The sequence below is a fragment of the Tursiops truncatus genome, chromosome 3 (genome assembly GCF_011762595.2).
Source record: "Tursiops truncatus isolate mTurTru1 chromosome 3, mTurTru1.mat.Y, whole genome shotgun sequence".
Lineage (NCBI taxonomy): Eukaryota > Metazoa > Chordata > Mammalia > Artiodactyla > Delphinidae > Tursiops > Tursiops truncatus.
Window position 1 is genome coordinate 155,617,140 of NC_047036.1, and position 26,481 is coordinate 155,643,620.

The 26,481-nt window shown below is 49.6% G+C and overlaps 1 protein-coding gene across 1 annotated transcript in view; it reads left to right on the forward strand.

Annotated features, from left to right (window-relative positions):
- The window catches only part of OBSCN (obscurin, cytoskeletal calmodulin and titin-interacting RhoGEF), a 176,668-nt gene that overhangs the window by 58,812 nt on the left and 91,375 nt on the right, over positions 1–26,481 (forward strand). The window contains 18 exon segments of the mRNA XM_073801960.1: positions 190–465; positions 4,088–4,363; positions 11,946–12,221; positions 16,952–17,227; positions 18,538–18,822; positions 18,981–19,247; positions 19,409–19,678; positions 20,627–20,893; positions 21,198–21,464; positions 21,891–22,003; positions 22,118–22,271; positions 22,456–22,617; positions 22,715–22,819; positions 23,599–23,865; positions 24,105–24,374; positions 24,496–24,762; positions 24,854–25,120; positions 25,228–25,494. Coding sequence (XP_073658061.1) covers positions 190–465; positions 4,088–4,363; positions 11,946–12,221; positions 16,952–17,227; positions 18,538–18,822; positions 18,981–19,247; positions 19,409–19,678; positions 20,627–20,893; positions 21,198–21,464; positions 21,891–22,003; positions 22,118–22,271; positions 22,456–22,617; positions 22,715–22,819; positions 23,599–23,865; positions 24,105–24,374; positions 24,496–24,762; positions 24,854–25,120; positions 25,228–25,494 — 4,332 coding nt within the window.

The window sequence follows — 26,481 nt, forward strand, 5'->3', positions numbered from 1 at the left end:
GGCAGGGGGACTTCTGCAGGGCACACGGCTGGTGCAGAGCCTGGAGAAGTCTCCAGCTTGGCCCCCACCCCACCTCCGCACCCCTCGCACCCGCCTGGCCCACGGCTCCCCACTCAGGTCTCCTTTGCCCAGGGCTGCCTTCCTGACTGAGATGGTGTCCTTGACCCATGTATCCCTCCCTGTCCCCAGAGCCCAAGGAGGTGTTTGCCAAGGAGCAGCCAGCACGCAGTGAAGTGCAGGCCGTGGCGGGGTCCAGTGCCACGCTGAGCTGCGAGGTAGCCCAGGCCCAGACGGAGGTGACGTGGTACAAGGATGGAAAGAAGCTGAGTTCAAGCTCGAAAGTGCGTGTGGAGGCCACGGGCCGAGGGCGGCGGCTGGTGGTTCAGCAGGCGGGCAAGGCAGACGCCGGGGAGTACAGCTGCGAGGCCGGGGGCCATAGGGTCTCCTTCCACCTGGATGTCACAGGTCAGTCCTGGAGGAGGATACTGAGCTTGCCTATTTGGAGGTGATGAGAGGACGGTCTTGCGGCCTCCACAGACGGGTGTTCACTCGCCTGTAGCCTCCCAGTCTTCCACGTCCCACATTTATAGCTATTTTTGCCCAGGGGAGGATAAATGGAGAGTGTGGGCATGGAAGGAAGAGGGGCCATTTGTGTCCACCTGTCTCCATGCGGTAAGGCCCAGTCATGGTGTCTTAGCACCTGCCCAGAGTCTTCCTGTTGTTCCTGGTCTCGGGACCTGGCTCTCCCTAATGCTTGGGGTCTGAGGTAAGCCTGGGGATATGTGACATTCCTCCCATGGTACGTCTTTCCTGACACCTACCGCATGGCTCATGCCAGGTCTTGGGTTGCCAGATGGGGTTTCAATTTCATTGATCGCAGATTAGTGGAGATGTTGGCCACCAAGTCCCGCTTGGAATTATCTTAGGAGTGAACTTTGGATGATCAGATTTAAGGTTTCTGGGATGCCCTTCCTTCAATTTCCTGGATAGGAGAGCTCCAGTTGCCTGTAGGTAGCAGAAGATAGGCAAAGTTTGTTGTCACGATCTTGCAAAGGGAGGAAGAAAGGAGGATTGGAATAGAGTCACCTGTGCTATTTAGGGTGATCGTCTTAAATGCAGTAGGATTTTGTCTTTGTCTTCAAACAGTTTGGATGCTGCGGGTCAGTATTCCCAATGGTGTTATATTGATGAATTTAGGAACAGAAAGGAAAACGTCGCTACTGACCCATCAGTCTCTTTTGCTAATGAGGAGTTAGTGTACTAGCAGCAGACTCTGACTGGCAAAGCAGTCTTTATTTCGTTGCATTTTCCTAAAGGTTAGTGAGTGTCGCTGCCTCGTGGCTGGAACATAGGGCAGTCTATGAAATCAGGTTACTCGTCTTCTGTGAAGAGAGCCTTCATGCTGAGTAGGGGTGGGCTGCCATTCCACATTGACTCCTAGGTGCCAACCTGTAACTGTTTGAGACCGTGACACCACAGGATGATTTATGGGTGTTTATAGATATCCCAGATCCCACCAGGCATTTCTGTAAAATGTGGCATTCGGAGAATATTAGAGAGTGTTCTAAGATAAAAGCTTAGAAAAGTTGTCAAGTTTGCCTAAATCCTGGACAACTGTATGAAAACTGACACAAGAAGATGTAGAAAACTCAAAGAGTTTTATGACTTGTCAGTCAGTAGGACGAATAATGAAAAATCTTCCCAAGAACTACCTGGTACTTCTCTGGTACAGTCTACAAACTATCCTGGAAAACTGTTATTCCATGCTTGTGGAGATGGTCTTAGAGATAGAAAAAGGAGATGCACTCCATAAGTCTGTTTAAATTCAGAACATAACATCGACGCATACCAGAATTGCTGAAGAAAGGCAGGAAGGATGAATGAAATTCCAGACGTATGTATTGCGAATATCACAGCCAAAATCATAAATGAAATGTTAGCAAAAGGAATTCGGCCATGCATCCACGCGGTGGAGATCAGTGATGAGAGTCCTAGTCCAGGATTGCACGTTGGCCTGAATGTTGGCATCATTAATATATATAAAGCTTGGCATTAAGAGATTGAATGCAAGAGGATGTGGTCCTCTGAACGAATAGAGAATCAAATGGTTGATGAAATTTGATCGTCCGAAATCCAGGCAAAAAGTGTAAGAAAACTGAGCACCAGTTCTTGCCATATAATTCTTAGCATATTGTACAAAAGTGTTCTTTTGTAACGTTATAATAAAATTCCTCCAACAGCAACAACAGCAACAACAAGACCAGCATCCCACTTAACGTGTCCCTGCCAATCTTTGATGTGAGGGAGAACACACGTGGGCCTCTGTAGCCACTGAGCGGATTCAGGAGGAGCATAAAATCACTGGCAAAGGGTTTAGAAAAACTCAAGGTAGAATTTGCTGATGGTGTGATTATCAACTCAGACAATGCGATGGATCAATCATTAGGCTGTGTACGATTGTTGAGTAAGATTAGGGTGTAAGAGAATGAACATACAGAAGACATTTCCACAGCTAAGTCCTGGTGAGAAACGCTGGGCAAGTGAAACTTTTGTGAAAGAGTTAAAATGGCACAATTGTATCATGTTCGTAATTCCAGGTCTGATAAAAGGTGCTACGATACTATGTGGGGAAATTGGTACACATTCTTGAGAGAGAGTCAGAGGTTTCCATCGATGCAACGTAATCTGAGGAGAAAAATCAGCGATGTTGATTAACAATGAAAATCGAAGCAAATTTGTGTTTTGGGTGGTCGGATGGTAGAATAGCAGGCAGATTCCAAAGACAAGGTACAGCCAACATGCTATTTGCTTGCAGAAGCGCGGTGAGAGTGCTTCCTGGGAACCGTAGTCAAGAATTATTGTGAGGCTATATAGTTTTCAAGATAAGGGGATCCCAGTGCGACGATATTTACCGCATCAGAGGAACGTAGTAGTGAGGTCAGAAGTAGCTCTTTGCAGCAGTGGTTTCCTGCACTACCATGGACAAATCCCCCCTCCGTCTGTCTCCCAGCCCCCTCCCCGCTGTCACAATTTTATCTGTTGCTGTGCTGTGCGTTCGAGAAGTCGAGGAGGGATGTTGTCTTCATAAATAGTGGTTGGACCACTTACCCACAGGGAAAACTTAAACTGTACTGACAATTCACAGCACACACAAAAGTACACTCGTGGTAGGTTAGAAACCTCAGTGTGAAAAGGTACAAACCAAAAGACAGTCCGGTGATACCGTGGGTCTTTAAAGACGGAAGGTAAGGGAAGATTTCCTAAAGGGAACACAAATGCTCCAAACTCAAAGGGCTGTAATGGACATCGGTGACACTACTGAAGGGAATAACTTTGATTCATCGGAGGACTCGATCACATAGTGAAAATGGGAGTCCCACGGTTGGGAATAACCTTGAAAGCTAGCAATCTGTCCTTCTCTTGTATTTCAATGCATAAAGAGTGCTTAGAGATGGAGAGAAGACAGAGCCTACTGTTGGTGAGTGGGCAAAAATTTGAATAGTGTCACCACGAAGAACAAAAGAGTAATGCGGACCCCAGTCATACGGGGAAAGGTTCACAGCTTCTTTATTCCTCAGACATTGGAAAAGAAACCCACGGGGAGGTGCCAGCACTCCCCAGAGATTGCCACAAGTTGACCGTACTAAGTGTAGGCCAGGGCACCGAGCCTCAGTGATTTCCATGGACTGCAGGTGCAAAGTTCCCTGCTTAGGCGTATGGAGAGGACTGTGGCCCCATCTGGGAAGTTTTGGGAACACTTGCGTGTGACCCGCAGATGCTATGAGCATGGGAGAAGTCTCTTCAAAAAGCTCACCCTCCCCCCAGCCCCCCACTCCCCGGACCAGCTCTCGCGGACACGGGGGAGAATGCATCTCTTGTTTTACTTGTTGCTGAGAAAGGCAGGGGCACTTCTGCGGGGCACATGGCTGGTGCAGATCCTGGAGAAATCTCCAGCTTGGCCCCCACCCCACCTCCGCACCCCTCGCACCTGCCTGGCCCACGGCTCTCCACTCAGGTCTCTTTTGCCCAGGGCTGCCTTCCTGACTGAGATGGTGGCCTTGACCCATGTATCCCTCCCTGTCCCCAGAGCCCAAGGAGGTGTTTGCCAAGGAGCAGCCAGCACTCAGTGAAGTGCAGGCCGTGGCAGGGTCCAGTGCCACGCTGAGCTGCGAGGTGGCCCAGGCCCAGACGGAGGTGACGTGGTACAAGGATGGAAAGAAGCTGAGTTCGAGCTCGAAAGTGCGTGTGGAGGCCACGGGCCGAGGGCGGCGGCTGGTGGTGCAGCAGGCGGGCAAGGCAGACGCCGGGGAGTACAGCTGCGAGGCCGGGGGCCAGAGGGTCTCCTTCCACCTGGATGTCACAGGTCAGTCCTGGAGGAGGATACTAAGCTAGCCTGTTTGGAGGTGATTAGGGGATGGTCTTGCGGCCTGACAGACGGTGTTCACCCACCTGTAGCCTCCCAGTCTTCCACGTCCCACGTTTATAGCCATTTTTGCCAGGGGAAGGATGGATGGAGAGGGTGGGTGTGGAAGTAAGAGGAGCCCTTTGTGTCCACCTGTTTCCATGCATGAAGGCCCAGTCACATTTCTTAGCACGTGCCTAGAGCCTTCCTCTTGTTCCTGGCTCTCCCTGAGGCATGGCGTCTTAGGTCAGCCTGGGGATATGTGGCTTTCCTCTCATCATATATCTATCATAACACCTACAACATGTCCTCATCCGGCAGCTCATGCTGCGTCTTAGTTTGTCAGATGGGGTTTCAACTTCCTTGATCCCGGATTAGTGGAGATACTGGTCCACAATCCAGCTTGGAATTATCTTAGGAGTGAACTTTTGATGATCAGATTCATGTTTCTGGGATGCCCTTCCTTCCTTTTCCTGGATAGGGAAGCTCCGGTTGCCTGTAGGTAGCAGAAGATAGGCCCAAGTTTTGTCACGATCTTGTAAAGGGAGGAAGAAAGGAGGAATGGTATAGAGTGACCTGTGCTATGTAGGGTGATCTTCTTAAATGCAATAAGATTTTGTCTTTGTCTTCAAACTGTTTGAATGATGTGGGTCAGTATTCCCCGTGGCCTTATTTTGATGAATTTAGGAACAGAAAGGAAAAGTTCGCTTCTGCCCCATCAGTCTGCTTTGCTAATGAGGAGTTAGTGTACCAGCTGCTGTCTCTGACGGGCAAAGTAGTCTTTATTTCGTTGCATTTTCCTAAAGGTTAGTGAGTGTCTCTGCCTCGTGGCTGGAAGAATGGGCAGTCTAAGAAATTAGGTTACTCATCTTGTGTGAAGAGAGTCTTCATGCTGTGTTGGGGTGGGCTGCCAATCCACATTGACTCCTAGGTGCCAACCCGTAACTGTTTGAGACCGTGCGACCATACGATTATTTATGGGTGTGTATAGATATCCCAGATCCGACCAGGCATTTCTGTAAAATGTGGCATTTGGAGAATATTAGAGAGTGTTTTTAAATAAAAGCTTTAAAAAGTTGTGAAATTTGACTAAATCCTGGCCAGCTGTATGAAAACTGACACAAGAAGATATAGAAATCTCAAAGAGTTGTATGACTTTTCAATCAGTTGGAAGAATAGTGAAAAATATTCTCAAGAACTACCTCGTAGTTCTCTGGTACACTCTCCAAAATATCCTGAAAAACTATTATTCCATGCTTGCGGAGATGGTCTTAGAGACAGAAGAAGGAGATGCACTCCATAACTTTCTTTATGCAAAGAATATGACATAGATACCAGAACCACACAAGAAAGGCAGGAAGAATGAGTGAAATTCCAGACGTATCTATTGTGGTTATCAAAGCCCAAATCATAAATTAAGTGTTAGTAAAAGGAATTCAGTCATGTATGCAGGGGGTAGAGATCAGTTATGAAAGTCATAGTCTAGGATTGCACCTTGGGTTGAATGTTGGCAACGTTAATAGATATAAGGCTTGACATTAAGAGATTGAATGCAAAAAATGTGATCATCTCAATGAGCACAGAATCAAATATTTGATTAAATTTAAATGTCCTATATCGAGGCAAAGATTTGATAAAATGGAGCATCAGTTCCTTCCATAATATTCTTAGCAAATTGTATAAAAGTGTTCTTTTTTTTATATTATAAAATACATATACAATAGTAGCAACAGCAACATCCCAGTTAATGGGTATCTGGAGACCCTGCTGTGAGTGACAGTACACTGACTAACCACTGAGTCAAGTATGAAGGATCATAAAATCACTGGCAAAAGTTTTCATGAATCTAAAGTTGGAATATGCTGATGATGTGATTATCAATTCAGAGAACCCCCAAAATTATTTTTTGACTGTGTATGATTCTTGAGTAGGATTCGTGTTTAAAGAAGTCAATATGCAGAAAACATTTCTAAATCTAAGTTCATGGAAACATGGATTGTTGGGTGTATCCTGGAGGGAGAGAGGCAGTTCTTTTATATCATAGGTTGTTTTCCATGTAATAATCCTTAGTCACATTTTCCTAGCTTGTTCAGACTCCATTGGTGGTCTTTGGTGTCTGTCACTCTGGGTCTACCTGTTGCATAGGACTGAGGTAGACGAGATATCTGTCCACTGGGGTTTTTGTGGCAGATCATCTAGATCCTTACCAAGAACACTTGAGGTTCCTGTTAGTAAGAGATGTTTCAATTCATTGAAGCAGAATAAGGGAAAATGTTGGTCACACAATAATACTTGGAATTATTTCATGGCTGAATTTTGTATTATAAAGTTTCAGGTGTCCTGGGACAGCAATTTTCACATTGATAAGTAAGCTCTCTGAACACAGACGGAGCAAAATATAGATCCATATTTTGCTGCAATGTGAATACAAAATTCACAAAGAACAGAGGATTACAAATTGATCAATTCCTAGAAACTATGGCAAAACTCACACAATGGAAAATAGACAAGTTGTACAGCCGATAATCATTTTTTTAAACATCTCTATTGGAGTATAATTGCTTTACAATGGTGTGTTAGTTTCTGCTTTATAACAAAGTGAATCAGCTATACATATACATATATCCCCATATCTCCTCCCTCTTGCGTCTCCCTGCCATCCTCCCTATCCCACCCCTCTAGGTGGTCACAAAGCACCGAGCTGATCTCCCTGTGCTATGTGGCTGCTTCCCACTAGCTATCTATTTTAATGTATATATGACCATGCCACTCTCTCACTTCGTCCCAGCTTACCCTTCCCCCTCCCCATGTCCTCAAGACCATTCTCTATGTCTGCGTCTTTATTCCTGTCCTGCCCCAAGGTTCTTCAGAACCTTTTTTTTTTTTTTAGATTCCATATATATGTGTTAGCATATGGTATTTGTTTTTCTCTTTCTGACTACTTCACTCTGTATGACAGACTCCAGGTCCATCCACCTCACTACAAAAAACTCAATTTCATTTCTTTTTGTGGCTGAGTAATATTCCATTGTATATATGTGCCACATCTTCTTTATCTATTCATGTTGATGGACACTTAGGTTGTTTCCATGTCCTGGCTATTGTAAATAGAGCTGCAATGAACATTGTAGTACATGACTCTTTTTTTGGGGGGATGGGTACACGGGCCTCTCACTGTTGTGGCCTCTTCCGTTGCAGAGCACAGGCTTCGGACGCGCAGGCTCCGCGGCCATGGCTCACAGGCCCAGCCGCTCTGCGGCATGTGGGATCTTCCCGGACTGGGGCACGAGCCCGTGTCCCCTGCATCGGCAGGCGGACTCCCAACCACTGCGCCACCAGGGAAGCCCTGCATGACTGTTTTTGAATTATGGTTTGCTCAGGGTATATACCAGGTAGTGGGATTGCTGGGTCATATGGTAGTTCTATTTTTAGTTTTTAAGGGACCTCCATACTGTTCTCCATAGTGGCTGTATCAATTTACATTCCCACCAACAGTGCAAGAGGGTTCTCTTTTCTCCACACCCTCTCCAGCATTCATTGTTTGTAGATTTTTTGATGATGGTCATTCTGACTGGTGTGAGGTGATACCTCATTGTAGTTGTGATTTGCATTTCTCTAATGATTAGTGATGTTGAACATCCTTTCGTTTGTTTGTTGGCAATCTGTATATCTTGTTTGGAGAAATGTCTATTTAGGTCTTCTGCCCATGTTTGGATTGGGTTGTTTGTTTTTTTGATATTGAGCTGCATGAGCTGCTTGTAAATTTTGGAGATTAATCCTTTGTCAGTTGCTTCATTTGCAAATATGTTCTCCCATGCTGAGGGTTGTGTTTTTGTCTTGTTTATGGTTTCCTTTGCTCTGCAAAAGCTTCTAAGTTTCGTTAGGTCCCATTTGTTTACTTTTGTTTTTATTTCCATTTCTCTAGGAGGTGGGTCGAAAAGGATCTTGTTGTGATTTATGTTATAGAGTGTTCTGCCTTTGTTTTCCTCTAAGAGTTTTATAGTGTCTGGCCTTACATTTAGGTCTTTAATCCATTTGGAGTTCATTTTTGTGTATGGTGTTAGGGAGTGTTCTAATTTCATACTTTTACATGTACCTGTCCAGCTTTCCCAGCACCGCTTATTGAAGAGGCTGTCTTTCCTCCACTGTATATTCTTGCCTCTTTTATCAAAGATAAGGTGACCATATGTGCACGGGTTTATCTCTGTGCTTTCTATCCTGTTCCATTGATCTATATTTCTGTTTTCATGTCAGTACCATACTGTCTTGATTACTGTAGCTTTGTAGTATAGTCTGAAGTCCAGGAGCCTGATTCCTCCAACTCTGTTTTTCTTTCTCAAGATTGCTTTGGGTATTTGGGGTCTTTTATGTTTCTATACAAATTGTGAAATTTTTTGTTCTACTTCTGTAAAAAATGCCATTGGTAGTTTGATAGGGATTGCATTGAATCTGTAGATTGCTTTAGGTAGTATAGTCATTTTCTCAATGTTGATTCTTCCAGTCCAGGAACATGGTCTATCTCTCCATCTGTTTGTATCATCTTTAATTTCTTTCATCAGTGTCTTATAGTTTTCTGCATACAGGTCTTTTGTCTCCTTAGGTAGGTTTATTGCTAGGTATTTTATTCTTTTTGTTGCAATGGTAAATGGGAGTGTTTCCTTAATTTCTCTTTCAGATTTTTCATCATTAGTGTATAGGAATGCAAGAGATTTCTGTGCATTAATTTTGTATCCTGCTACTTTACCAAAGTCATTGATTAGATCTAGTAGTTTTCTGGTGGCATCTTTAGGATTCTCTATGTAAAGTATCATGTCATCTGCAAACAGTGACAGCTTTACTTCTTCTTTTCTGATTTGGATTCCTTTTATTTCTTTTTCTTCTCTGATTGCTGTGGCTAAAACTTCCAATACTATGTTGAATAAGAGTGGTGAGAGTGGACAACCTTGTCTTGTCCCTGATCTTAGAGGAAATGCTTTCAGTTTTTCACCATTGAGAATGATGTTGGCTGTGTGTTTGTCATATATGGCCTTTATTATGTTGAGGTAAGTTCCCTCTATGCCTACTTTCTGGAGGGTTTTTATTATAAATGGGTGTTGAATTTTGTCGAAAGCTTTTTCTGCCAGCTGATAGTCTTTTAAATAAATGGAACCATAATAAATAATCTCACAGCAGAAATCTAAACCCACTCACTCCACTGTTAAATTGTGCTGAGTATTCTGGAATGCAATTATTCCATGTTCATACAGATTCTTCTGTAGTATTGATAAATGGAATACACTCTCTAATTCATTTTATGTGTAGAACATATCATTGATACCAAAATCTGAGAAGGTAAATATGAAGAAGTAACACAGTTTAATTTATTGATGATATCAAGGCTAATATCTTCAACAAAATAGTAGCAAACTGAATTCAACAGGTTATCAAGAGGAAAATACACTCTGAGAACAGTCCTATTGCAGGAGTGCAAGGTTTATCTAACACAAGGAACAGTAGAAAATGTATAGAAAGATTGACGTCAAGAAAATAAAAGAAAAATGATACTATTTCCCCAATAAATGGAGATTAAAAATACTCAATGAAATATAACATCATATATCCAGGAGAAATACTTGATAAAATTTAGCATCAATTCCTGCCATAAAATTCTTACCAAAGTATAAATAAAATGTTCTTCTTTCATTTAATAATTGGTAGTGTAGAGAAAACTAGCTAACATCGCACATAAAGTGAAACTTGAAAGCATTGCCTTTGAAGTAGGGAACAAGACAAGGAAACCAATTTTCACCACTGTAATGCTACATTTAAAGCACAGTAAGGAGGGAAATTGGAACTCACAGATGATATGATTATCAGTTTAGAAAATCTAGAAACATTAATTACTACACTTAGTAAGAGAGTTGCGAAACATTACCGCATACAAAAATAATATAGAGGGCTTCCCTGGTGGCGCAGTGGTTGAGAGTCCACCTGCCGATGCAGGGGACATGGGTTCATGCTCTGGTCCGGGAAGATCGCACATACCGCGGAGCGGCTGGGCCCGTGAGCCATGGCCACTGAGCCTGCGTGTGCGGAGCCTGTGCTCTGCAATGGGAGAGGCCACAACAGTGAGAGGCCCATGTACCAAAAAAAAAATACAGAAAACAGTTCTATAGCTATATACCAGAAACAAGAAACTGGAAAATGAAATTTTCAGAGTTACAATAACATTAGATGGGTCATTTTACTGGTTCCAAGTCTAAGAAAGGATCTTGAGACACTTTGTGGGAGAAATGATTAGACATTGTAGAGAGGCAGGCAAAAAGATACAAATAAATGGATACGAATCTATGGAAGACCTAGAAGTGTTCAATTCCCATTAAACCCCAAATAATAGGTCTTTTGGGTGTGAGAATATTGACAAGTTGATTGCAAAAGCCAGTCAAAGAACAGAATGAGGACATTTGCTCTAACCTAAATCAAGACTTTTATTTTAAGTTACAGCAGTTTGGACAAGTGGGTCTCAGTGCAGAGATAGATAAATAGCCCAAGGGACTGGAATGGTGAGTTCACGCTGAGGTGGAGAGAAAGGAGGGTCTTTTCATAAATGGTACTAAGACCATTAACTATATGGAAAAATAAAATAACACTGGAATCTACCTCCTAGAACACAAAGAACCAACTCCAGGCAGGTTAGAGACCTCTGTATGAAAGGTAGAACAAGCTTTTATCAGATAATAGAGGTTATTTAATGACCTCAGGATAATGAAGGATTTTTAAACAGAACATAAATGCAGAAACCACAAAGGACAAATTGATATCAAATTGATATATCTGCCTGTAACAGACTTAATTAAATAACTTAATTTCACCAGAAACATCATAAAGGAATGAAAAGGTAGAGCATGAAAATGGGGAGGACAGGTAAACACACATAAGCATCAACACTCTATAGCATTTATTTATATAAAGAGCTCCTAAATGAATATGGAAAAAACAGACAATGCTAATTTTGAAACTTGTGGAAAACTTGAACAGTGACACCACAGAAGAGTAAACCACAGAATGACCAAAAAATTCATAAAGATTCTTCACTTTGTGAATCATCAGGACCATGCAATAGACAGCCAGATGGTGTAACTTCACTCCCACCAGGTTGCCAACAGTCGACAATACTGAGAATAGGCAAGAGGGTGGAGTCTCAGGAACTCTCATTCACTGCAGATGAGAACATGACCTGCACAACTGTAAGGGAAAGACTCTGGCCTCATCTAGGAAGGCTGAGGAATGCATGACTCTACGGCTCCTCTCCTAGAGGATTTGTGCAGGGGAGAAGTCTTTCCCAGCTTCTCACCGGAACAGCCTACATAGATCAGGAGAACGTAGAAATAAAGTGTGTCACTTGTTGCTGAGAAGGTGGTGGAGCTTCTCTAGGTCACACAGCTGGTGCAAAGCCTGGAGAAGTTTCCTGTCTTCCTGCCTTCCTGTTTAGTCGTTCTTTCCACAGTGCTGCATCTTGACTTAGATGGTATCTTTGACCCTATGCATCCCTCCCTTCCCCCAGAGCCCAAGGTGGTGTTTGCCAAAGAGCAGCCAGCACGCAGTGAAGTGCAGGCCGTAGCGGGGGCCAGTGCCACGCTGAGCTGCGAGGTGGCCCAGGCCCAGACGGAGGTGACGTGGTACAAGGATGGAAAGAAGCTGAGTTCGAGCTCGAAAGTGCGTGTGGAAGCCAAGGGCTGCACCCGGCAGCTGGTGGTGCAGCAGGCAGGGAAGGTGGATGCTGGAGTGTACAGCTGTGAAGCTAGGGGCCAGAGGGTCTCCTTCCACCTGGATGTCACAGGTCAGTTATTTGGGAGGGATGCTAAATTAGCCCTTTATGGAGATGATGTGACTGGCTTATAGCCGTGACAGACCCAGTGGTCTTTCCATCACATTTAATCTCTTTACATCTCCCATCTCCCCACCTCCCACTTTCATGCTTGTGCCTGATCCCAGGGACACTGGATGGGAAGGGGGTGTATGGAAGGAAAAGTGTCCCCTCTTGTGCACCATGAGTGGTGTTTCCATGTTGTAATGTTCCAGGTGATCTTTGGTGTCCAGGACCCTGGCTCCATCTTGCCCTTGGGGTCTCGAGTAGACCAGATGTCTCTCACCTCAGGATATGTGAATGTACTTTTGGATGTTCTAGCAGCATCCAGATTCCCTCACCCAGCACCGTATGAGGATTCGCCCTAATCAGAGACGTTTGTATTTCTTTGAACCTGATAAGGGGAAGTTTCAGGCACATAATCATACTTGGCATTACCTCAAGTCTGAATTTTGGATCAGCAAAGTTTTAGTTGTCTTGGGACACTCTTCCTTCCTTGCACATGGTTGTAGAAGTTATGTATGTACCCAAATGTTGCAAAATATAGGTTCCTGTTCTGTTGCAATGTCTGTGCAAAGTAAACCAAGAGAAGAGGGTTGGTAGATATATGTCTTTGATATGCACCTCTGAGACATGGCACATTCATCTGAAAGCAAATTTTGGTTTCCTTTTGTCTTTCAATTAGTATATTCTGTGTCAGTATTTCCTTTGGAGTTTGATGTGTAAATTTAGAAATGGAGAGTAGTAAGGAGCTTTTCTTACACTAGCATGCTTTGTTAAAGATGAGGTATGGTAGTAGCAGCCACTGACTGGTAAGTGGTATTTATTTCATATCATTTCCTAATGACTCTTGTGTGTGTCTGTACCTTCTGGGCTGGTTCACAGAGATGTCTGCGAACTAACTTTAGTTTCCTTTTGTTAAGAGAGGTTAACCTCAAATAGAGATGGGCTGTGGTCCTGCATTGACTCCTAAGTGCCACCACATAACAGTTTGGTATCGTATTAGTATATAATGATTCATAGGTGTATATAGATACCAAGAAACCCACTATGAATCATTTGACATTATTATAATAAAACATGATATTATTTCACACAAGTAAATTTGAAAAGTTTTGAAATAGTGGCCAATTCTTAGAAAATTATACCAAAACTTACACAAGAAGAAATTAACAACTTGAACAGTCTAATAACCTTTTAACTAAATGGAAGCATAATAAAAGAATCTTCTCATAGAACAAGATTAAGCTCAGTGGCTCTACTGGCAATTTATATAGAATATTCTGGAAAGAAATTATTCCATATTCATCGAAATTCTTTAAGAGAATGGAAAAGGGATATACATATATTTTTGTATTTTTTTACATCTTTATTGGAGTATAATTGCTTTACAATGGTGTGTTAGTTTCTGCTTTATAACAAAGTGAATCAGTTATACATACACATATGTTCCCATATCTTTCCCTCTTGCATCTCCCTCCCTCCCATCCTCCCTATCCCACCCCTCTAGGTGGTCACAAAGCACCGAGCTGATCTCCCTGTGCTATGCGGCTGCTTCCCACTAGCTATCTATTTCACATTTGGTAGTGTATATATGTCCATGCCACTCTCTCACTTCGTCCCAGCTTACCCTTCCTGCTTCTGGTGTCCTCAAGTCCATTCTCTAGTAGGTCTGTGTCTTTATTCCTGTCTTACCCCTAGGTTCTTCGTGACATTTTTTTTTCTTAAATTCCATATATATGTGTTAGCATATGGTATTTGTCTTTCTCTTTCTGATTTACTTCACTCTGTATGACAGACTCTAGGTCCATCCACCTCATTACAAATAGCTCAATTTCGTTTCTTTTTATGGCTGAGTAATATTCCATTGTATATATGTGCCACATCTTCCTTATCCATTCATCTGATGATGGACACTTAGGTTGTTTCCATGTCCTGGCTATTGTAAATAGAGCTGCAATGAATATTTTGGTACATGACTCTTTTTGAATTATGGTTTTCTCAGGGTATATACCCAGTAGTGGAATTGCTGGGTCATATGGTAGTTCTATTTGTAGTTTTTTAAGGAACCTCCATACTGTTCTCCATAGTGGCTGTACCAATTCACATTCCCACCAGCAGTGCAAGAGTGTTCCCTTTTCTCCACACCCTCTCCAGCATTTATTGTTTCTAGATTTTTTGATGATGGCCATTCTGACTGGTGTGAGATGATGTCTCATTGTAGTTTTGATTTGCATTTCTCTAATGATTAATGATGTTGAGCATTCTTTCATGTGTTTGTTGGCAGTCTGTATATCTTCTTTGGAGAAATGTCTATTTAGGTTTTCTGCCCATTTTTGGATTGGGTTTTTGTTTTTTTGTTATTGAGCTGCATGAGCTGCTTGTAAATTTTGGAGATTAATCCTTTGTCGGTTGCTTCATTTGCAAATATTTTCTCCCATTCTGAGGGTTGTCTTTTGGTCTTGTTTATGGTTTCCTTTGCTGTGCAAAAGCTTTGAAGGGGATATACATATATATATGTATATATGGAGATATACATATATATGGATATATATGGATATGTGTGTGTGTATATATATATGCTCTTTAACTCATTTTATGTAGCTAGCATATAGCATCGATACCAAAATCTGACAAAGAAAGTATAAAGAATTGAAATTACAGGCCAATCTTTTATGGATGTCAATATCAAAATCCTATACAAAGTATTGGCAAAGTGAGTGGAGCAATGCATGAAAAGCACAATACACTCAGATCTTAATCCAGGAATGCAAGGGTGGTTCAACATCAGAACATAAGAAACATCAATACAATCTATAATGTTAAGAAACTAAAAGAGAAAAAGCATGTTTTTACCTAGAAGAATGCAGAATAAAAGTGCTTGATAAATTTTTTACATCATATTCAGAATAAGAGTTTTATGAAATGTAGTAGCATATATTCATGTTAATAAACTTCTTAATAAACTAGTAATAAAAGGATAGTTTCTTAATTTGATACAGGGTGCTAAAGAAAACCACAGCAAACATCACACTTATAGGGAAACCTTGAAAGCTTTTCTTTTTAACTGGGGCATTTCAAGTGGCTCCACTATCAGAACTCGTGTCCAACATTGTACAACCTATAAGGAGGAATATAAAGCAATAAAATTTAGATAAAGTAAAAGTGGACTTCACCGATGATAAGATTATTAACGCAGAAGGTAGAAAAGGAAGAATTTTTAGAGTTAGTAAGGAAGTTAAGGAAGACTGCCACATACGAAATACACAGAAAACGCTTCTATGTTGATGTACTAGCAACAAAGAGTCAGAAAAGGATATTTTAAGACAATTATAATAGCATCAAAAGTATCATGCTTCTAATTCCATGTCTAATAAAATATGTTTAAGGCTTCTGAGGAGGATATTATTAAATACTTTAGGGAGACAGTGCTAAATGAATGGTGGGATATGCATGGAAGACACAAAGATGTCCACTCCTAATCAAAACCCAAAGAAAAGTCCTTTTGTGGGTGTGTCAAAATTGACTAGTTGATTCCAAGAGTCAAGTGGAACCGAAGCACTCATAAAGTGAGAGCATTTCATCTGCAAGATACCAAACTTATTATAAAGCTACAGTAGTGAAGACAACTGGGTTTCAATGCAGGGATAAATACACAGAACAAAGGAACAGAATAGTGAGCTCTGAAACAGCCCCGCACATAACCAGACTCCCCCATCCCTTTTCTGTTTTTTAACTCTGTAGTGCTAGTGTGTGGTATAGAGAAAGGATGGTCTTTTCATAAACTGTGCTAATACCATGTAACTGTATACATATATCTCTATTTTTATATCTATTCCTCTATAATAAAAATGGACATCTCCCTCGCAGCACACACAAACACCAACTCCAGGTGGGTTAGAGACTCCAATGTGAAAGATAAAGCAAGCTCTTAGCAGCTAATATAGATTATTTAATGACCTGAGGGTAATAAAAGATTTCTTAAATAGGATATAAATGCATTAATCACAAGGGACAAATTGACATACTTGCCTGTATTAAAACTAAGAACTATATCAACAGAAGACACATAAAAGATGACAAAACAAGTGACAAAGATGGAGAAGTTATTTACACACCCATAATTCTCAAAGTTCTAACATAAATATATAAAGAGTTCCTGAAAATGAATAAGGAAAAGACAGACAATGCTACTGCTAACTGGGCAAAAGCCTTGCAATGACACTACAGAAGGGCAAACACCAAAAGCCAAAAAGATCAGAAATGGTGCTCCACTCTAAATCATCAGGACCATGCAAAAGAGAGCTCAGGAAGTACAACTACCAGACTGCCAACAGCTGACAACAGCGTGGAGCCTCAGGAACTCTCCTGCGCTGTGGGTGGGAACGTGCTCTGCTCAGTTGTGTGGGAAAGACTCTGCATCCTCTAGGAAGGTTGAGGTGTGCATGCCTCCTGATCCCACAGTTCCTTTCCTAGAGGAATATGTGCATGGAAGAAATCTTTCACAAAGTCCCCACTTGGAACAACATGCACAGATCAGTGGTAGAATGTATAGATAAATTGTGGGTACTTGTTGCACAACTAGACCAGAGCCTGGAGAAGTTTCCAGCCCCCCTTCCCATCTGTCCAGGCCTTTTTTCCCTAGTGCTGCCTTCTTGACTGAGATGGTGTTTTTGCCTCTCTGCATCCCTCCCTGTCCCCAGAGCCTATGGTGGTGTTTGCCAAGGAGCAGCCGGCACGCGGTGAAGTGCAGGCCGTGGCGGGGGCCAGTGCCACGCTGAGCTGCGAGGTGGCCCAGGCCCAGACGGAGGCGACGTGGTACAAGAACAGGAAGAAGCTGAGTTCGAGCTCAAGAGTGTGTGTGGAGGCCACGGGCTGCACCCGGAGGCTGGTGGTGCAGCAGGCGGGCAAGGCAGACGCCGGGGAGTACAGCTGCGAGGCCGGGGGCCAGAGGGTCTCCTTCCACCTGGATGTCACAGGTGGGTGCCAGGGTTGGGTGTAGAGGCTGAGCACCTGACAAATTGGGGGAAATTAGCACATCTCCAGCAGGGTGGGGGACATGTGTGTGTTGGGCCTGTGCTGGGTTCTCCTCTGATGCAGTCAGCCCCGGGGCGCTGTCCACTGGGAAGGTCCTTGAGTTGTGGGATGCTTGCCACAGCCCCTGGTCCGGGACACTCTTGGCATCTGCTTCCCCAGGTTCCTGCATCTCTCCATCACATCCCCACCTCTCCCAGCATGAAACCTGCCACAGGCTTTCTCAGTCATCTGCAGGCTGCTAAGGCCTGTAGTCTGCTGAAATGGCCATTCTTTGTCTGTCGTTGGCAAGGGGCACTGTTCCCATATTAAGTCTTCGTGGGCAGCTGTGGAGCCCAGTCCTGCTCTGAGGAGCTTCTGGCCTTGGATGCCCCTGCCCCCATTGGGTCTGGAGTCCCCGTCTCTGGCCTTGGGGCCCTGACCGTCCAGATGCATTGAGGTCAGCCCATTGTGTCGGCCTCTGCTCAGATGCCCATCCTATCTGGGTCTGAGCCAAGCTGGTTTGTTGCCTGCTCCCGTCCCTCCTGGCTGCCGATGACATCACTGGGTTTCAGTGTCCTGAGGTGGCTGACACTGTCCCCGTCCCCAGCTGTGGCCCTTGCCCCCAATCCAGCAGCCAGTGTGGTCCTTCCAAGTGCTCCCCTGGGTCAGCCCTCACAGGGATGCTCTTGGGTCCCCACCCAGGGCCTTCCCCTTCCCCCTTCTCTGCCTTGGCTTTGCCCCCATGCTGGGCTGCTGGAGGCTCTCAGGCTGTTTCATCCCTCTCCGTCTTTGCCTGGTCTCTCCACTCCGCATGGGGGTTCTTCTACCGAGACCGTCCTCCTCTGCCTCCCTTCCTGGCCCTGCTCCCCACTGCTCTTCTGGAATTTTGGCCCAGCCCCCAGGCTGTGTCAGGGTCACTGTGTGCCTTACTTTCCCTGCATTAGCTGCTCATGGGGCCCATCTTCCCTTGGGGGTGGGGGCAGGGATCCTCGACTCTCAGCTTTTGGTGGGACAGAGCTTGTGGCCCCAGGTGGTCCCTCCTGGCTGCCCTGCACTGCCCCTGTGAGCCGGGATGGTGCCTGGCACAGAGTGTGGCCCTGTTGCATTCACTGTCTGGCTTGCTCAGCAGAGAGGCAGCAGTGGAGAGCTGGACCGCCCGGGCACTTTCATTTCAAGTCTTCTCCCACCACGTGGCCTGGAGGGGGGACGGGACCCAGGCCAGGGATGCGAGGGTCTCCCCTCTAATGCTTGTTGGTCACCCCCCACCCCCCAGAGCCGGAACTTGAGCCCCCGACCCTGGAGAGACCCAGACGCAGGGAACCTCTGGTGGTCAGGGAACACGAGGACATCGTCCTGACAGCCACGCTGGCCGCACCCTCTGTGGCCGCGGTGACTTGGCTCAAGGATGGTGTGGAGATTCGCAGCAGCAAGCGGCACGAGACGGCCAGCCTGGGGGACACCCACACCCTGACCGTGCGTGGCGCGCAGATCCTGGACAGTGCCGTCTACTGCTGCCGCCTGGGCGCAGAGGAGCAGGACTTCCCGGTGCAAGTGGAAGGTGAGTGGGGCCACGGGGAGGCCGTCTGGGAACCCCTTGTTTGCAGCGTCCTGGAGTGGAGACTGGGTGAGGCTCAGGGCGCACAACCGGGCAGCTCAGAGCTGGTCCTATGGCCCGAGCCCCACCAGGCTGACGTCCCCTCCCTTCCCCTCCCCCAGAGGTGGCTGCCAAGTTCTGCCGTCCCCTGGAGCCCGTGAGCGGGGAGCTGGGCGGCACAGTGAAGCTGGTCTGCGAGCTGAGCCCGGCACAGGCCCAGGTGGTGTGGCGCCGTGGGAACACGCAACTCCGGGCCGGCAAACGCTTCCAGATGGCGGCTGCGGGACTTCAGCGCTCGCTCACTGTGTCGGACCTGCGGGCGGAAGATGCGGGGGAGTACGTGTGCGAGAGCCGCGACGACCACACCAGCGCCATGCTCACCGTGAGCGGTATGCGGATGCCGGGCACAGGGGCTGGGCCGCCCAGGTGGGTGGGTGGCTTGGCGGAGCATTCCAGGGTTGCTTCCCGAAGAGGTGTCCTTCCGCGGCGTCTGCTAGGTGGGGGCCCCTGCCCCTCCTAACCGCCTCTCAAGTGGAGCTCTTGTCAGCAGTCCCCCGCGTGGTCAAGTTCACGTCTGGGCTGAGCGCAGTGGTTGCGGAGGAGGGCTGCGAGGCCACCTTTCAGTGCGTGGTGACTCCCAGCGACGTGGCGGTGACGTGGTTCCGGGATGACGTCAAGCTACAGTCCAGCGAGAAGTTTCTCATATCGCAGAAGGGTGCCAGCCACAGCCTGACTATCTTGGGCCTGGCCCTGGAGGATGCCGGCCAGATCACCGCGGAGGCTGAGGGCATCAAGACCGTGGCTGCCCTCCGGGTCCGAGGTGCGTGTGTGGGGCAGCAGGAAGGACGCACCGGCTCCTCGCAGCAGGCGTCTCCTAATGGGCTGGTCCCAAGGTGGCATCCTGCCGCTGGCCTGTATCCAGCTCATCTGGCTGACTTCAGAGGACACAGGGTTTGTCAGCTGCAGAGAGAAGAGTAGGGTCAGACCGAGGGGCCAGGCACCTGCTCTAAAGGGGAGATGGTAAACTCCTGTAGGGCACACCTGGTCGGGGAGTGGGTGGAGGCTCAGACACTCCAGGGAGTCATCCTAGAGGAGACGATCCTTGCTGAGCCCAAAGGATGGCAAGGTGGGAGAGACTGGAGTGGGCAGCCAGTGCAAGCGGATGCAGACGATGGGGGTGCGCTTTGCTCGCTGAAGCCAGATTGCATGGGGGAGGGCCAGCACGTAACCTGAGAGTAAGTGGGAGCCGAGCCATCTCAGGTTCTTGAGTAAGGGAGTAACGCGGCCAGATGCGCTTCTGCGGAGATCATGGCACAGCCCGAGACTGGGAGAGTCACTCTAGCGTTTCTCTTCCTTAATGTGACGCATCCAGGGCCTAGTTAAAGCAGAGACTGTGGTGCAGCCGGCCTGGGAGCTCAGAGTCGGCCTGTCTCAGTGGCTCCCTGTGTCCCAATGCTCCTGGCCACCGGCCACACTTAGGAGTTCCAGGCCCTGGTGGGGGATGGCAGGAGTTGTTCAGAGCAGGGGAGCAGGAGGTGGGAGGGGGACTGGGAAAGGAGAAGCCCCCCTGAAGTGTGATTTCCTTCCACAAGATTGTGCCTGTGCATGTGTGCCGCTGGGCCCTGAGTATGGCCAAGGCCTTGCCTAGCTTGGAGTCAGAATGTGGTGGAGGGCAGCTCTGCTGGCTGGGGGTTGGGGCAGGGTCCCTCTGCCCTGCTTTCCTGAGAGTGGCAGTGGCTGTAATGACCTCCCTCTCCTGTGACTCCAGAGGCCCCAGTGTTGTTCAAAAAAAAGCTGGAGCCACAGACTGTGGAAGAGTGGAGCTCGGTGACCATGGAGGTGGAGCTGACGCGGCCATGGCCGGAGGTCAAGTGGACACGCAATGCCGCGGCCCTGGTGGCAGGCGAGAATGTGGAGATACACGCCGAGGGCTCAAGTCACCGCTTGGTTCTCCGCAGTGTGGGTTTCGCTGACCGTGGTTTCTACGGCTGCGAGACAGCGGACGATAAGACGCAGGCCAAGCTGACTGTGGAAAGTGAGCAGCTAAGGGGGCTTGGCCTAGGGGTTGGGCATCGAGGAGTTGGGGAGGGTAGGGAATCTCCCCCTGGGGGCAGGGCCCTGGAAAAGGGGGAAAAGGGAAAGATGGAGGAAGGGGTGGACCTTCACTTGCAGGGGCCAGGGAGGTGGGGAAGGGAGTGAAGGAGGGGGCAGGCATCCACCTGGAGGGGCAGGCCTCCCCTTCCAGAGCACCTTGAGGCTCCCTGGGGAAGTGATGGGGGCTGGACCGAGGGCCAGGGTCTTGCTACAGTGGCTCATCCTTCCCCTTGTTCGTCCCATAGTGCGCCAGGTCCGGCTTGTGCGGGGCCTGCAGACAGTGGAGGTGCAGGAGCAGGGCACAGCCACAATGGAAGTAGAGCTGTCTCATGCTGATGTGGAGGGCAGCTGGACTCGAGATGGCCTTCGGCTCCAGCCGGGACCCACGTGCCAGCTGGTGGTGCACGGCCCCACCCATATCCTTACGCTGTCTGGGCTGCAGAGGCAGGACAGTGGCCTGGTTTCCTTCAGGGCAGAGGGCGTGCACACATCTGCACGGCTGGTGGTCACTGGTAGGTGGACATAGGTGGGGCGGGACTCACTCCAGAGCACCTGCCCCTGTCCCCAAGGTGGCCCAGGGAGGCAGCTATGGGCAGGGATATGGAATCCTGGAGGAGCGGGGGGCTCATTCCTTCTTTTTTTTTTTTGCGGTACGCGGGCCTCTCACTGTTGTGGCCTCTCCCGTTGCGGAGCATAGGCTCCGGACGCGCAGGCTCAGCGGCCGTGGCTCACGGGCCCAGCCACTCCGCAGCGTGTGGGGTCTTCCCGGACCGGGGCACGAACCCGTGTCCCGTCCATCGGCAGGCGGACTGTCAACCACTGCGCCACCAGGGAAGCCTGGGGCTCATTCCGTTAACCAGCTGAATGATTCCAACCAGCTCAGGCCCTGTCCCCGCCCAGAGGCCCTGCTTCTCACCACTCCCGTCCTGTCTTTCCAGAGCTGCCTGTGAAGTTCAGCCGCCCTCTGCAGGACGTGGTGGCCACGGAAAAGGACAAGGTGGTCCTGGACTGTGAGCTCTCACGCCCCAATGTGGATGTGCGCTGGTTGAAGGTGCCTGGGAACTTGGACTCCTCTGCCCCCTCTTACCTCTCACCATGGGTGGGCGGGAATGGGACCACTCTGCTGGGCAGTTCCAGCACTTAACCTGGCCTCGTTCCTCCACAGGACGGTGTGGAGCTGCGGGGGAGCAAGACGGTGGGCATGGGGGCCCAGGGGGCCTGCAGGAGTCTCGTCATTTACCGATGTGAGCTTGGGGACCAGGGCGTGTACGTGTGTGATGCCCACGATGCTCAGAGCTCGGCCTCCCTGAAGGTGCAAGGTGAGGGCTGGGTGGGTGGGTGCAAGCACCTCCTGGCCCCCCACTGCGTCACCCAGCAAGTGCTTGGCCCTCTGGCTCTGCTCTTGCCCCACCCATCCTGTACTCCCTCAGCAAGCTGGGGTGGGGGGTAGCCGTCAGATAGCTCTGCGTGTCAGGATGTAGCAGGGCCTGCTTCTTGCCCCAGGCCGAAATGTCCAGATCGTGAGGCCTCTGGAGGATGTGGAAGTGATGGAGAGGGAGGGTGCCACCTTTTCCTGCGAGGTCTCCCACGATGAGGTGCCTGCCCAGTGGTTCCGGGAGGGCAGCAAGCTTCGGCCCAGTGACAATGTGCGGATCCGCCAGGAAGGTGAGATGAGGACAGTGGGTGGGCTTCAGCAGGGCTTCTCCTCCTTCCCGCCCCCAGGCCACCCCTCCCTTTAGTGCTGAGTGGCCTTTGTTCCCAGGAAGGACATACACTCTCATCTATCGGAGGGTCCTGGTGGAAGATGCAGGGGAAATCAAATTTGTAGCACAACGGGCAGAATCACGAGCCCAGCTCCGAGTAAAAGGTAATGGCGGCTCAGGGCAGGGCATGGGCTGGACAGCGTGTGTGTGAACAAGCGTGTGTACTGAGTCTCACAGGGCTGAAAGGCCAGCTGTCCCTGTCCTGGGGTCCCTCCTGGAATGAGGACAGCAGTGATCCAGGAGGAGGGAAAGGGGGTATTCCCTCCTTGGCAGGAAGAAAGTGGTCTAGGGGAGGCAGCCTTGGGGTCTCCTTCTTTGTGTAAAACGGAGGTACCAATGAATTCTCCTTCCTGGGACTGCAGCAAGTGCTGGAGAGAAAAGGTGTGAGGCCCTGGCAGGAAGTAAGCACACAAGGCTTTACCTGGTGGCCTTGATGACAGTCAAAGTGGCTGTGGGGCATGAGGGAGAAAGGGTCTAGAAACAGGTAGGGGGCAGGGGTGTGGGACATTTGGATGCCTAAGGTGAGGGCAGGGTGCAAGGGATTCGGGGGTGCGCAGGATGAGGGTGAGGCTGTGTGGCGAGGGGACAGGCGGGGTGGGGGAGTGGGGCAGGCATGCGCGTGATGAGGCCCACTGGACGATAGCGGGTGTGGGTGTGTGCCCAGTGTCCTTGTGGTCAGATGTGAGTAGCGAGTCCCAGACTAGCCCGAGGGCAACACTCAGCCTAGCTATCTGCTGGCTCTGGTGGGCGGGCCGGCATAGGCTGTTTAGCCTGAGCCTGATGTCCCAGTCCGGCCGGTTGGAAGATGCACAGCCGCAGCACCCAGCCCTGGGTGTTCGGGATCACTGTGCACCTGCCCTGACCCTGCTGGGTGTACCCACAGAGCTGCCGGTATCCATCCTGCGCCCGCTGCGGGACAAGATCGCAATAGAGAAGCACCGCGGTGTGCTCGAGTGCCAGATGTCGAGGGCCAGTGCCCGGGTGCGGTGGTTCAAGGGCAGCGTGGAACTGCAGCCTGGGGCCAAGTATGAGATGGTCAGTGACGGCCTCTACCGCCAGCTAGTCATCAACGCCGTCCAGCCTGAGGACGAGGACACTTATACCTGTGATGCTGGCGATGTTAAGACCAGTGCCCAGTTCTTTGTGGAAGGTTCGGGCAGGGCTGGGTGGGCAGCTGTTCCTTTTTTCCGCCAGGGGAGGTGTTACAGCCTGTGGCACTCAGAGGTGGCCAGGTCTGAGAAGGACCTGACTGGGCGCGTTGGGTCACCCCAGGGAGGAAGTGAGCATGCCTGAGAGGGTTTGTTCCCAGGAAGTAACACCAACCCTGCAGGAGGGGTGGCTGGTGGTGCTCCCCCGGGACTGCCCCAGTGACTGGCCGCTCGCCCACAGAGAAATCCATCACTATCGTGCGGGGCCTGCAGGATGTGACGGTGATGGAGCCCGCCCCTGCCTGGTTCGAGTGTGAGACCTCCATCCCCTCGGTGCGGCCGCCTAAGTGGCTCCTGGGGAAGACAGTGCTGCAGGCAGGGGCTGATGTGGGAATGGAACAGGAGGGCACAGTGCACCGGCTGACGCTGCGGCGTACCTGCTCCACCATGACCGGGCCGGTGCACTTCACCATTGGCAAATCACGCTCCACCGCCTGCCTGGTCGTCTCAGGTAAGAGTGCGCTGCCTGGCGGGTTGGCTGCACATGGAGAGCGGGCAGGGCAGGGGCAGGTGTTATGGCCTTGTGGTCTGGCCCACTTTACACAGTGCTTCCCTCTTTCCTTCCGCCACAGACATTCCCATGGTGCTCACGCGGCCACTAGAGCCCAAGGTGGGGCGCGAGCTGCAGTCGGTAGTCCTGTCCTGTGACTTCAAGCCATCCCCCAAGACCGTGCAGTGGTACAAGGAGGAGACACCCCTGGTGCCATCTGACAAGTTCAAGATGAGGCTGGAGGGCCACATGGCAGAGCTGTGTATCCTGCGGCTCAGACCCGCGGATGCTGGTGTCTACCGCTGCCAGGCCGGCAGCGCCCAGAGCAGCGCTGAGGTCACTGTGGAAGGTACAGAGCGAGGGGGCACAGGGCCACCAGAGGGTCTCTAGGGGAGGCGGTGATGGCGGTCGTGCTGAGCTGCCTGGTGTGCTCCTGGCAGTGCGGGAGGTGACGGTGACGCAGCCACTGCAGGACTTGGAGGTCACGGAGGAGGGCTGTGCCTGCTTCTCCTGCGAGCTGTCCCACGAGGACGAGGAGGTGGAGTGGTCGCTCAATGGGACGCCACTGTATAACGACAGCTTACATGAGATTACCCACGAGGGCCGCCGCCACACGCTGGTGCTGAAGCAGGTCCAACGGGCTGACACGGGCACCGTATGCGCCTCCTCGCCCAAGGTTATGGCCTCGGCCCACCTGGAGGTCAAAGGTGAGGTGTCCTTGTGGGGTCTCTGGGGACCCCTGGGATGTGCACCTGGCACCCCGAGGGCCAGAGGTGGCAGCTCGTCCCCTCAGTCGCCCACACCTTCCCTGCAGGGAAGCCGGTGGTGTTCCTGAAGGCGCTGGACGACGTGTTCGTGGAGGAGTGGGGCACGCTGGCCTTGCGGTGCGAGGTCTCTGACCACCAGGCTCGTGTGGTGTGGCGAAAGGATGGCATGGAGTTGGGCCCCAGTGACAAGTATGAATTCCTGTGCACAGCGGGCACTCGGGGACTCACGGTGCACAACCTGAGCAGGGACGATGCTGGCCTATACATCTGCGACGTGGGCACTGATGAGACCCGTGCCCATGTCAGCGTGCACGGTGCGTGCTGCAGTGGCTCCAGATGGCGGGGCCAGGGCACTGGGGGCGTGGCTTTGGGCATGGGGGTGCCTCCGCCTGGGGGGCCCACCCAACCCTCCGAGACCAGGGGCTGCTCTGCTGAGCCTGGAGAGGTCAGGGCAGGCTCCTAGGAGGCCCAGGTGCAGGCAGGTGGACCAGGGATGATGGGCAACAGAGCAAAGCTTGGGAGACTAGACTGGCTCTGCTTGATAGAGTCCCAAGGTGTAAAGGGTTCTACAGAGGCTGGAAACATTCACTCTGCACCAGGGGATGTGCACGGGCGGGCACAGGGGCCACAGAGGGGCGGTCAGGAGAGCCTCCTGGAGTGGGCGAGTGGGAGAGCCCTAGATGTCAGGCAGGGGGTGCCCCAGTAGGGCTCCCAGGGCGTGGCACAGCCTGGTGAAGGTGGCTGTGGGCAGGCCACAGGCTTTTCACATGCTCCTGCCAGTCTGGGCCTGGTTCCCCAACTATAGGGTGGATGCCTGACGTCCTGGGTGCATCACTGTCCTGGCTCCACTCCCGTAGTCCTGCTCTCTCTTGTGTGCATGGCAGGCCTGCTGCCCTGTGATCCCGTGGCTGGCCCCTGATGGTCTGGCCAGTGTTTGATGAGACAGGAAAAGGACAGGAAAGGGAGGGCGGTGTGGTGAGTTTGTCCTAGAGCTGGATTGCGTGTTCATTTTGGGTGCCTGTTCTTCTTCTGGAGCATAGAAGCTGGTGACAACTGTGTGCGGCGCTTATTCTCTCCACATTGTTCCATAGCAAATGTGAAGGCGGCCGCCCTGGTCATAACGCATAGCTATCAGCCATCCAAACACCAAGGTGTGGACAGCTGGAGGCCAAGAGGACATTCACTGAGAGGGGCAGCAGGCCCTCTGGGAGTGGGGTTGGGGACGGTGGGCTGGTCTCATCCCTCCTGGGGTGTGGACTGGGGCTGCTACAGGCTTGACGGTGCCTGTCTCGAGGGGCAGG